This window comes from Schistocerca nitens, chromosome 3, assembly GCF_023898315.1.
Source record: "Schistocerca nitens isolate TAMUIC-IGC-003100 chromosome 3, iqSchNite1.1, whole genome shotgun sequence".
NCBI lineage: Eukaryota > Metazoa > Arthropoda > Insecta > Orthoptera > Acrididae > Schistocerca > Schistocerca nitens.
The window spans coordinates 589,726,978-589,740,537 of record NC_064616.1 but is presented as its reverse complement, the minus strand read 5'-3'; the positions used below and the strand labels follow the sequence as shown (position 1 = coordinate 589,740,537).

Below are 13,560 nucleotides of genomic sequence, written 5' to 3'. Positions count from 1 at the left end.
TGGGTATCATGCGGATGCCCATGGCTGTGTTGCAGATTTTTTTTTGTAAACCTTCCCTTCAAAGGAAAAGTAATTGTGGGATATGATATAGTTGGTAAGGTGTATAAGGAAGGAGGCGGTTGGTTTAGAGTATGAAGGGCATTGGAAGAGATAGTGGTCGATAGAGGCAAGGACGTCAGCATGAGGGATGTTGCTGCATAGGGAGATGGCATGAACAGTGATGAGTAAGGATTCAGAAGGTAAAGGGGTGGAGATGGTGGAAAGTCGGTAAGTGGGCAAGTGGTCAGTATCTTTGATGTGGGAGGTTAAGTTTCAGGCAATTGGCTGAGGTGTTGGTCAACAAGAGCAGAAATTCTTTCAATGGAAGCACAATAGCCAGCTCCACCTCTCCGATGGCTCCATCTACACCGCTGTCCACATTAAACCCAATAACCACCAACAGTAACTGCATTCTGACAGCTGCCATCCCTTCCACACCAAAAATTCCCTCCCACACAGCCTAGCCACCTGTGGATGATGTATCTGCAGTGATGAGAATTCCTGTGCCCAGTATGCGGAAGGCCTCACAAAGGCCTTCACAGACAGGCAATACTCCCCAAATTCAGTTCACAAAGAGATTTGCCATGCCATACCCTCACATACTCCCAATCCTCCCACCACCCCCAAGAATCAGCTATAAAGGAGTGCCCTCTCATCACCCAACATCATCCTATACGGGAACAACTGAACCATATACTTCACCAGGGCTTTCATTATCTACCACCCTGGCCTGAAATGAGGGACATCTTACATAAGATCCTTCCCACCTCTCCTAAAGTGCTGTTCCATCGCCTGCCAATTTACACAACATCCCAGTCCATCCTGATGCCACTTCCAGTCCCTGGCCACAGGGATCATATTCCTGTTGCAAGACCTGCACAATCCACCCACACAGCACCACCTCCATCTGTCCTGTCACAGGCTTATCCTATTCCATCACAGGCCGGGCCACCTGTGAAAGCAGGCATGTCATGTACCGAATCTGCTGCAAACACTGCACAGCTTTTTATGTTGGTATGACTACCAACCAACTGCTCGACAGGATGAATGGCCAATGCCAAACTGTTTTCAAGAATAAAGTTGACCATCCTGTGGCACGATATCCAACTGAACACAACGTGCTCAATTTCAATGGCTCCTTCACAACCTGAGCCATCTGGATCCTTCCCTCCATCACCAGTTTCTCTGAACTATGCAGATGGGAGTTATTCTTACAACGCATTCTCCACTCCTGTTGTCTGGCCACAATCTCAGGTAACACAGTGTACCTTGACCCTCCACCCAACAATTTTCCCTTCGTCCATCCTGTCACCTCCTCTCAATGCATGTCCCCACATTGCCTTCAGCATGCGTTGTTTCCCACCGGCCTCTAAAATTGTGCCAACCCTTATACGTGCCACCCCTCCCTCTCACATTCCTAGCCAGCAAACTGGCCATCTCACGCCGAGCTGCTAGCTGCCATCCCAACTCACTCTCCCACTCGCTCTACCCACCACAACCGACACTACCCCCCACCACAACCCTGTCTGCTGAAAAGAAGCATTGGCACTGTTAGTTCAGCTGGCACGATGTAGGGGCACGGGCATAGGTGTGTGTGTGTGTTTCTTTTTTTTATGTTACCATGTCAAAGGATAACTCCAGGTAACTCCAAAAGCTAACAAGTTTTCTTTCTTTTGTGTGTGCAACTCAACACTTGTGCCTTTCAGCAAATGGTCTCCTTTTAACCCAAAAACACAACAATCTTTACATATATGTAACCCAAATATATATATTGTATTACCTGATCTGAAAATATATGGATAAATTCCATTTGTTTATGAAGGACTGGTACTGTGGGTGACTGTGGAATTTACTTATGTCCCCTTCCACTCCACAGAAGTACTCCAACTTTTTCATAAACATCTCAGTTTCTGAAAAATGCTAAAATCAATTAAATTAAAATCTGACATTAAAGTTCTTTATTTTAAATATATAAATACCTTGACTCAATCACAGTGTAAATTCAACAGCAAAATCAACAAACCTTATAAAACAAATCTGGATTCCCTGGAGCAAATATAGATGATAAATTCATTTCAAGCCTCTCTTCAACTTCAGGCCAAAAACTGTTCAAGACAAAACTGAAACTCTTTACAGCTGGAAATCTGGAAACATGTATGCACAAAAATTAAATTACATTTAAAATGTACAGAGCTCTGTAAACTCAATAAGAAAGAAATAATTATACAAAAATAAGCAGTAGTTAACTGAACATAACAACCTATATATTCTTGTTACATGACATCACAGAACACTTGTGACCATAAATTAAAGAATCATTGACATCAATGAAACAACACTGGGTCATGATGACAATGTGTGCAGTAAACTGTGCAGGGCAACATAGAAACATGTGACATAGATGGTTAGCAGAAAGCTTCCAAGAGTGCTTACAAATACTGTGTCTGTCAACACTTTATTTGAAGTAGTTGGGACTGCATTCTGTGTGCATTATGCACAGAATATTCCATCTGTACGAAATGGGACTGTAAAGTGAACATACTGGCAGATTACATGCCGACCATAGTCACTGCAATGTGGTCTGGAAGTAAAAATGTTGCATGTAGCACATTCTCACTGCTGTGGAGAAAATTTAACAAGTTGAGTACTGAGCGTGAGTGTAGACGCTCAACCGGCTGGTACTGAGCGATTTCACAGTTTTTCTGAATTTTCTACAGCAGATTCTATACAGAAAGTAGATTGTTCTTTTGCATTTAGAAACTACGTCCATTCCCTTCAGAGTATTGCAAAGAAATAAACATTTACGTTAGTGACAAGGGTTGTATATTAATTTGGGAGTATGCTGTTTTCACAGTGAAAAAAAAAATTTTTTTTAGGTTTTAGGACCTCTAAGGGACATAGGATTGAAGTTGTTAGTTTTAAATGAATAACTGTTGAAATATGAACTTTTATTTTATTAATAATCACACAGTTACATTGGCTTTTGTATGAAATATTTCGAAACATTTTGGAAAACAAAGCCCTACGTCACAGGTTTCACAATAATATCGCGTGTCTTTCCTTGAAACTTTACCATATCTGGCCTTGCTTGTTTCTGCGCGTACTTTGCACCTTCTCTGAGGCCACTTACACAATTTTGCGGCTGGAATTAATTTTGGAAAATGTCTTCCGCTTAGTCTGTTGATGGGTGAACTATTCTGAGAAGTGCATGAGTCTAAGAGGCCACCTTTGTGAGCCAAGTTCTCTGCAAACTCAGTAATGTATTCAACCAGATGTTTGCTTGTATTTCGCGACGTTTTGTACAAAATGTATGAATTTACAGTCATGAGCATGAAAATGTGAAAGAAACTTTTTTCCACTAGCTGGTCGCTATGATCCACACCAGCTTTTTTACTATTGTAGTCCAAAACACAGTCTGGCTTCATTTTTTCCACCATTCCAAATTTAGTTTTTACACTGACATTTGTTGCCGTCATTTTATGCTTTGTTGTCAAAAGAAAAACGCCTCTGTTGTCGTTCCATTTTACAATCAGTAAGTGATCTCGTCTGTGAAACGAAAGTTCATATTTTTTCAATTTCTGGCCAACAAGATCCCTTGGTAGTCCTTTCCTATTTTTCTGCACAGTACCAACTGTCTTAGTTCTTTTCACCCATAAATAATACAGTAAATCAGCGCTGGTGTAAAATCGGTCCATGTACAATGTGTGACCTTTATTATGAAATGAATGACACAATCTGTCTACAATGTGTAAAATGCTGTTATCGGCATTAGACTGTTTCCCAGAATAAATTTCACAGTTCAGGATGTACCCACTTTCACTTTCACATAGCATAAAAAATTTTACACCATATTTATTAGGCTTATTTTTCATATACACTCTAAAACTTAGTCTACCACGAAAAGGGCAAATGCCTTCATCTATAATAATATTTTTGCCTGGCTTGTAAGCCTTTCCACTTTGGGTCACACATCTGTCGAATATAGGTCTTACCTTATGAATAGGATTGTGACCTACCTGGTTTTTTGGAATATATGTTGCATTCGTAGAATTGACAAAAATCTATCTCTTGGCAGGCACTTAGCCGCAAATGAGGACTGCAACACGGGATTTGTTGACCAGTAGTTAGACAGTTTGAATTAAATAAAGATTTTCAGAAATTAGCTAGAAGAGATAAAAATATATTCTTTAATGAACAGTGCAAGGAAGTTGAAGATAGTAACGGAATGGGGAAGACAAGAGATCTTTATAAGAAAATTAGAGAAATTAAAGGAAAATTCCAGGCAAAAATTGGAATGATAAAAGATAGAAACGGGAAAGATCTGAGTGAAGCAGAGGATGTTAAGGAAAGATGGGCAGAATATGTAGAAGACCTATACAAAAAAGAACTGCATCATGACAGGGCTCCTACTGCTGATGTTAATGTTAATTTAGAACTAGAGCCACATATTTTGGAGAGTGAAATCCAGTGGGCCCTTGAAAATATGGCTGATAACAAAACTAGTGGACATGATGAAATAGCAGCAGAATTGTTTAAAGTCACTGGAAAGGATGCAGTGAAAGTGCTGCATTCAATATGTCAAAAAATATGGATCACACAGCAGTGGCCAGAAGACTGGAAAAGATCAGTATTCATCCCCATTCCAAAGAAGAAAAGTTCTAAAGGATGCTCAGATTACCAAACAATCGCACTTATTTCACATGCTAGCAAAGTTATGTTGAAAATCTTACAAAATAGACTTAGCCAATATCTAGATCAAGAGCTACCAGAAGAACAAGCTGGATTTAGGAAAGGAAGAGGAACTAGAGATCAAATTGCTAACATTCGGTGGATTATGGAAAAAGCGAGAGAATTCCAGAAAGATGTGTACCTCTGCTTTATTGACTACGCCAAAGCTTTTGACTGCGTCGATCACAACAAATTATGGAACGTACTGAAAAAAATGGGTGTACCAGATCACCTCATTCATCTGATACGGAGTTTATACCTTGACCAAGAAGCCACGGTGAGAACTATGTATGGAACAACGAAATGGTTAAAGATTCAGAAACGGGTCCGGCAAGGCTGCATACTGTCACCGTACTTATTCAATCTGTATGCAGAACATGTTATGAGGAATGTGAGGCTAGATGAAGGAGAAACAGGAATTAAAATAGCTGGAATAAATGTAAACAACCTCAGGTACGCGGATGATACGATCCTGTTGGCAGAAAGTGAAGAAGAATTGAGAACACTCTTACTGAAGGTGAAAGACGAAAGTGAAAAGGCCGGTCTTATGCTGGATGTGAAGAAAACGAAAATTATGGCAACTACACCTACCAATTCATGGGATATAGCAGGAGAAACCATGGAGGTAGTGACCACATTCAGTTATCTCGGTTCCCAGATCTCTGCTGACGGCGACTGCAGCCATGAAATCCGGAGACACCTGTTGCTCGGTAGACAGGCGATGTCAAACCTTGACAAGGTTATAAGGTCCAAAGATATAACACTAGCAACAAAGATCCGTATTGTGAGGGCTATGGTCTTTCCAGTTGTGATGTATGGATGTGAGACCTGGACCATTAGAAATGCTGAACGGCGAAGAATTGACTCGTTCGAATTGTGGTGTTGGAGGAAACTTCTTAGAGTTCCATGGACTGCAAAGAGAACCAACAGATCAATATTGGAGCAAATTAAACCAGATTTCTCCCTGGAAGGTCTAATGTTAAAACAAAAGCTGACCTACTTTGGACACACAATGCGAAGGCATGCCTCGCTGGAAAAAACATTAATGCTGGGGAAGATTGAAGGAACTAGAAGAAGAGGACGTCAGAGGATGAGATGGATCGATGGCATCACGGAAGCAATGTGTTCCAACCTGGAAGGTCTACGGGAGAATGTGCAAGACAGGAAAAAGTGGCGTGATTTGGTTCATGGGGTCACGAAGAGTCGGAACCGACTAAACGAATAGATAGAGAGAGAGAGAGAGAGAGAGAGAGAGAGAGAGAGAGAGAGAGAGAGAGTTAGACAGTTTTGGTTTCTTGACTAGGCACATATGCAAAATAATACCAAAAAATTTATACAGTTCACCGAGTTTCACTGTTGTCCACTTACACCACACTGACTGAGGCTTCAGTTTTCCTGTAGCACTTAGCGTCTCTATTGTCATTCTACCGTAGCGGTTTGTCTCTCGTTTGATCAGTCTCACCAGTTCTTCATCGAAAAAGTACGTGAAACAATCAAACACTGAAGAATGTTGGTCAATCCCATCTTGAATTCCACAGGATTCAGAAAAAACAGGAAGCTGGGGAGTGATTGTATCATCATCTGTCCACTGGCCAGAAGAATATGGCAAATTGCAATGACCAGTTGTGTTTGTTGTGCCAACGATGTCAACAGCCTCATCTTCCGGTCTTTCTGACGGTTCACTGTCCGAGGGATCGTTTTCATCTATAAGAAAATTTGTAAAAATTATCTTTTTTCTCACCAGCAATCAAACCACAGAATTATGGGAAATTCGGACAAAAAATAGCTTACTATCACTAATGTCAAAATCTGCAATTTCTTCATCTAATTCTGAACCACTATTGTTCAATAAAAACTCTACTTCTTCATCTCACAAGGCCATGACAAAAATAAAGCGTAAAGCTATCAGCCGACAACAATCTAAAGTTTCGAACTGCCGCGCGCCTGTTGTAGGTCGAGCGTGAGCGCGGCAAAGCAAATGTCTCAAAATGTACTCCTGTACCACCTCCAACAGTGACATATGCTGCCATCTATAATTTTTTCTCGGTACTAGGATAACCAGAGAATACTTTTAAACCTACCGAATATGAAAGTCATGCGCTGGGAGTCGTTAACGTCGCTGATAATCAGCCGACGTAGGAGCTACGTCGATGGTCTTTTTGGGGTACTGTCGGACCGACGTAGAAGCTACGTCGCTCGTCTCGAAAGTGTTAAAGAAAGAAAAATATTTAACAAGAGTATGGTCAAGTTTGCCATGTGTAACAACCCACACTCAGGGTCATTATCTTGCCGAAGTGCCAACTGCTGAAACTGAGATGGTTTTACATATCAAAATGATGTGTTACTACAGGCCATGCTTGTTGTCTTGTTCCACAGTCTGGACAGATGCTGTGAATCTTATACTGGCATGCAACGGCTTCACAATTTGTACTGACAATGTCAATCAATGAAGAGACACTACATGTAGCATTAGCCGGCCGCTGTGGCCGAGCGGTTCTAGGTGCTTCAGTCCAGAACTGTGCTGCTGCTATGGTGGCAGGTTCGAATCCTGCCTCGGGCATGGATGTGTGTGATGTGCTTAGGTTAGTTAGGTTTATGTAGTTCTAAGTCTAGGGGACTTATGACCTCAGATGTTAAGTCCCATAGTGCTTAGAGCCATTTGAACCATGTAGCATTACCTGTAGACCACAATTAGTTTTCCAGTATGATTTTTAATCAAATAACTGTTCAACATGTCATGGTTTTACCGGTATACCTATTAGCACATGCATTATTGACATTGTTTCAAGGATCTCAAAGACCCCTTGGACATGAGTGTACTATGATCATGTTTGTCTACATTTTATTTCCTCACGGTACGACAAAATTTTTATTTCCTCATATTTTGTTCCCAAAATGAAATTGCTTTCCACATTACCTTCACTCACATAGTTGCTAGAATGGACTCTGTTGTGTAATGTGCAAGTCATTTTTATTGATGACCATGTTTGGTGTGGCTGTCTGATCAATATTGTAGTGGTTGTATAATAATAATATGGACAGTGTGTGTGTGTGTGTGTGTGTGTGTGTGTGTCAGGGAAAAGGGGGGGGGGGGGGGGAGGCTGCACATCACAACAGAAGGATATGCAACAATGAATATCTTGCTGTGAATGACTAATTCTCCAAATAAATATTTAATTTGCCTTTTGATGGCTGACCTGACAATGTGGGGGGGAGGGGGGGGGGGGGGGAAGAATTCAATGGTGACATGACATTGTATGAAGAGAAAAATTAGCTGCAAACAGTGATAATACCTTTTGAATGTCATGGGGTCATGCATTCAAAATCTATGTACAGTAAAACCCGGGTTAGCCGAACTGGGGTCAACCAAACCCTGGGTTATATGAAATGAATCCAAAAAACACCCACTGACTCACCAGTCTAAACAAAGCTACATTTCTAACACTAATGCACTGGAGTCTTTGTTTCTTTCCACTGCAAGTGTATTTTTGTGCTATGTTATAAACAATGATGTACAGTGCACTGTATATTAATTTACGCTAATCATAATGCTGTAATTTTAACTTTCATAAGAATTTAAGTGCACCCTGAAAAGAGATTTCTTTTGCTTCAAAATTTTCAAAAATACATACAATGCAAAATACTGTAGCACATATCAGATGTCTATGGCTTAACTGAAAAAACTGTTAACTGGAACAGGTTCCCCTCTTTATTTCAGTTAACCAGGGTTATACCGTACATTGGTACTAGTGATGTGTAGGTGGACTCTTGAAAATGAAGATAATATGATGTAATATTTTGAAAAATTCAGAAGAATGTGGCTGAAGAGATACACCCAACTGTCAGAATCTGACATCACATTCCAACATGGAGCCATTTTTTGTACTAGGAGCTTGACTGAAATAAATGTTCAGGAAACAAAGGAACTGATCAGATTATTAATTTGCAAAGGAATTTTATACAAACCTGGGAACAACCTGAATCCAAGATCCAGTTTTATTTCTCAAAACTTGTGCAAAGAGCATACAACCTATCTTATACTAAAAAGCCTCCATTTTGTACATAATTCCACATTTGAAACTCTTGTGTTCAAAAAGAAGCTGCATAAAAATCTGTTCAACATCTCATGTCAAATTTCTCCTACACTTCCAAACAACATATCTGTGTTGATAAATCTCTTGCACTTTGGTAAGGAAGATGGGAATGGATTCAGCACATTTCGTTGAAGAGAAGTTGATTTAATGTGAAAGATTACAGATGGAAGCTCTGGTATCAGGCTGCAGCAAATGGGCCTTGATGGACGATAGAGGGCAGTGTTGCCACACCACTGCACACACCTAGTGAGTGCGCCTCCATCTCACCACATGAATACACCAGCCAATAGTGTCCCTCATGGCTGACATAAATACCGTCGCACCTCGACCGCTTAGTCAGTCATTTACTTCATCTGATAGCAGTCTCCACTGCACTACTGACTGCTCATCTACAACTTCGCTTTGGTACTGGTTTTCCTCTTCGGTCTCTATTTGGATGGTGGCTTGTACTTTACCCGTTGACAGCATTGTGTCGAAAGTTTGTTGCATAGTTTGTTATTGACTTGCTCTTGCTGTGTCAGGTCCGCTGTTCAGTCAGCCCTGTTGCTTGACTTTGGTGTGGGTCTGAGTCCCATCTGCAGGCAGTTTTCCTGCCTTGCGTCATCATCGTTTCTCTCCCGTTTTTCTGACGTGTGCACCACTATCTGGCTACTTACCAATACATGCAGAAGCAACTCTGGATACTTATGGAATTTCATCAATATAATTATACTGTTTACGGTAAGGACATCATGACAAACTTCAGTATGAATTGTGTTAGAACTTTATTAAGATTTGCTCGACAAGGGCACTGGTTGTACCAAAGAGACAGGTGCATGTGGACTTAACTTTTAGATAAATTATTTTTTAAATGACGAGTATGTGTTGGTAAGGAGTTTCCTGCATGTGAGAATGGTTACACTGCAGGGAGGAAAGACTGTGACACCATGCAGATGAAAACGAAATATGAAAAACATAAGGCTTTGTCCAGCAGATATGTTTTCAGAATTTGATTGAAGTTAATTTTATTATCTATTAAATTCCTTACATCACTCTACGGGGTAAGTGGTCACGGATATTTATGTCTGAATACCTCATCCTTCCTGTACCACACTAACTAGAAGTGATAGATAGTATAAATCATTTCTCCTTTTAGTATTATATTTAACAACGGGAAACTAACCTGGCTCCAGGGAGGCTGCTTCTCAAAAATGGTGCTATCTTCATTCAAGAAATACTCTACAAAATGATATGCCATGTCCAGAAAGAAAGGAAAGAGAAATGAGATATTTTATTGGTGTGTCAATAGGGAGAAGGCTTCCTGCCTGATGCCATATTTTTGAAACAAACATTAAGAACTGAAACATGAATATAAAGAATGAATAATATTGCTGATAAGTTCCTGCATATTTCACAATGGCTGTTGTGTACTTGTAAAAGTTACTTCGTGCTGACTATGAAATACATTTCATTGTTTGAATGATATTTCTGCCATCTGACTGTACAGTCAAATTGCGGTAATATCACTCAAACATTATTACACGACTGTGGCTCAAAAATATGAAAACATTTCATTGTTACAATGAAAAATATTACTGCACTTTGGTTCACTGATCACTGTTAGTAAATCATACAACACTACCATTTGTAGAGTTTTTGTATTTATATGCAGATATACCACACAATGTAAAAAAGGTTGCATTTTCAACACTGTTACAAATAACCAGTGCAGTCTTATCAGGCATGGTTGACTGATCTGTGCATCAAATGTATTTCCAAATGTGTAATCCCAATGTGCAAGCATTCTTTTATTGACACATTAATTTGAGATGAAATCAGAAGAGAGAAAAGGAGGAAGGATAAGGAAGTAAGGGAAGTGCGGAGGGGGTGTAGGGCATGAGGTGGGAGGGGGAAGGCAGGAGGGAGGGGGAAGGAAGAGGGAGAGGGAGGGGGGAGGGGGGAGGGAGAGAGAGAGAGAGAGAGAGAGAGAGAGAGAGAGAGAGAGAGTTATCATACCTTCTGGTGAGTTTGGTGAGTTCTAAAAGATTACTCATGTCAACCTTTACAAAGTCTAGTAATCTGTTATAAACACCATTCAGGCCCATTATATTGGATTCCATTGCTGTTTCACTTATAACACTTGAAATAGCTGGTGCAACCATGTTCTTACGATACAACATTTCTGCTTCATGTACTTTGTCTAATGCTGCATAGGTTCTTAAGCAACGTGCAATGGAACTCATGTCTTTCATTTTCAAACTCTTCAAAAACATATCATCCAGGCCCAACATCATGGCTTCAGATATTCTGCTTGTTTTCTGGAAAAAGTTAATGAGTGACACAAGAGAAATATTACAATTAAAATACAGCTTCTTAACTTTGTTAAAAATGGTTGATTTGCAAGTCACACATGGAAATCTATGCATGAATAACTGAGTTTCCTCTACAGTATATATAGCATGTAGCAACTCAGATAATTCTTCTCTAATATGTACAGGAATGTGCAAATAATTGAAAGACTCCCAATATCTTAAAATTAACACAATTAAAAACTTGTAATTATTTGGGAAACATGACCCAAGACACAAAAAAAAAAAAAAAAAAAAAACTTAAAATATTACATGAACAACAATGAAAAATATTGTGAATCTTCTGTAGTACTTTAATTTCCTTGACTTTCTTTTAATTCAACATATGATTTCACTGACCACTATTTCAGTTATGGGACTCTATAAAGATATTTCTGAATGACAAAAGCCAATAAACAAGAATGTTTCAAACTTCCTCAGTTTTCCCATGCTCTCTTTCAGACAGAAACACATTTCATTGTTTTGTACAGGTACAGCCTAAAAAATAAACTGGTGTTATAGACCAATATCAGCAAGTTGTTATAAAATTAATTTAAAATAGTCTTCAGTATTAATACAACAAATGAAACTTGAAATCAACCATCACTTTAGTCTAGTAATACAAATGGCAAACAATTACAAGTTGTGTTAATATGTGTATGTGATAAACTAGTGTGTGTTCAGGGCTTGACATAAAAATTTCTATTAAATATAGGAAAAAAAGGAAACACAACAAAACTGAAAAATAATTATATGCCAAATTTAAGACCTGAAGCTTAATGAACTCTTTCTTGTATTTTGCATAATGTCTTACAGCAGCTTCCTTCTTTGCACTGTAACCTATTCTCATAACCTACAATAACATTTAGTGTATAATGCATTCCTTCTAAATAAGTAGATGATTATATTTATTTGTCATATTCTAATGTAATACAGTTAGGCTGAAACATTTTTTAAACTCTGAGAAATGGCATACCCCATATTTGACTTCACTAGTGCCACAATGCATAACACAAAAAGTGTATGTATTCAATAAAATGCTAATATATTGGTTACTAATACCTAAGAGGGTCATGGCAACAACAGACAGTGAGTTTAGGTCAAAAACACACCTATTTTATAATAAGGAATGAAGCAGATGATAAACTAACAGTTAAAATATGACATCAGAAACTTAATGATGACGTGTTTTAATATTCAACTTGCTGACAGCAATGTCTTCCTGATCCTATATGCCATCCATCGCCATTTCCCTGAAAATTCATTTTTTTTTCTTCTTCTAGAATGACACCTGTCTTTCTGATTCCGATTCAAAAATATGAACATATGTCTTATATTCCACCACTCACCTTCAATTATGGAGAGGTGCATTAAGTTTTTGCCTACTGTTTTTCTAGTCTTGTTAGTCTGCTCAGTCATTCACAGCACTCTGTGTGCACAATCTTTTTAGTAATGTAGTAAATCAATATGGTACTCACACTGCCTAGAACAATGAAAAATCTGTGACTGACTCCTTCAGCTGTTACCTGGTATTTGGCACAGGTGCTGTCACTGATCTTTCACATAGCCACTGCAGTGGTGACCAACCACCTGCTTTCAATTACTTGATAGTATTTCCTCTGTAGCTTCCCTAAAGCAACAAACATTGCATCTAACTGTGCTGATATCTAATGTGGCACCTCCAAACAACAGTCTCCAGTTTTTTATGAATGTAAATTAGCATTTCACTTTCATAATTTAGGAATTATAATATGTATGTCAGTGTTAGCCATGTTCTACATACTACGGTGCAACCTTGCATTTCAACAGGAGACGCTAGGACTGTAGCTCAAAACTTTGGCAGCAGTGTCAAATGTCACACAGTATTACAATATTTTATGAGAGTAAGGATAGGAGGCATTAATTTCCAACAATAACAGAATAAAATACACTTACCAACTGCTGGAACACAGGAGTAACAACAGGTCAATCATACAATTAACTATGAGTGTTTGATAATGGTTAGTCCCTCGCATGGAGATAAAACTATATGTGATAAGGGAATATGTGTTGAAAGGTACAAGAGTGGAAGGAAATTCATGCAAGAGCCTGGGTTAAGAGCAACACAAATAGTAGCTGGACATCATCAAGAGAGAAACATTCTGACTTCTGTTTCCTGCTTTCAGATTTCAACTTGATCCATGTTTCTGCAAACATTTTCCTGTTATCTTATCATATATTGCTTTCCTCTTTTAGTAGACAAGAACATAGTTTTAAATATCTAGATTTATCATGTTTAAGTATCTGATTTCCTTACTTCAACTGCTACTTCGAGCCAGATGGTAATTAGCGTTCTGGATATGGTGTTAAAAAGAAATATTAGTCACTGTGTC

General features: G+C 39.0%; 1 protein-coding gene across 1 annotated transcript in view; it reads right to left on the bottom strand.

Annotated features, from left to right (window-relative positions):
- Window positions 1–13,560, bottom strand: part of LOC126248503 (conserved oligomeric Golgi complex subunit 2) — a 107,697-nt gene that overhangs the window by 74,037 nt on the left and 20,100 nt on the right. Inside the window, exons 4-6 of the mRNA XM_049949541.1 lie at window positions 10,857–11,158; window positions 2,063–2,183; window positions 1,820–1,959 (exon numbers count right to left, since the gene is read on the bottom strand). Coding sequence (XP_049805498.1) covers window positions 1,820–1,959; window positions 2,063–2,183; window positions 10,857–11,158 — 563 coding nt within the window. The remainder of the gene's footprint in view (window positions 1–1,819; window positions 1,960–2,062; window positions 2,184–10,856; window positions 11,159–13,560) is intronic.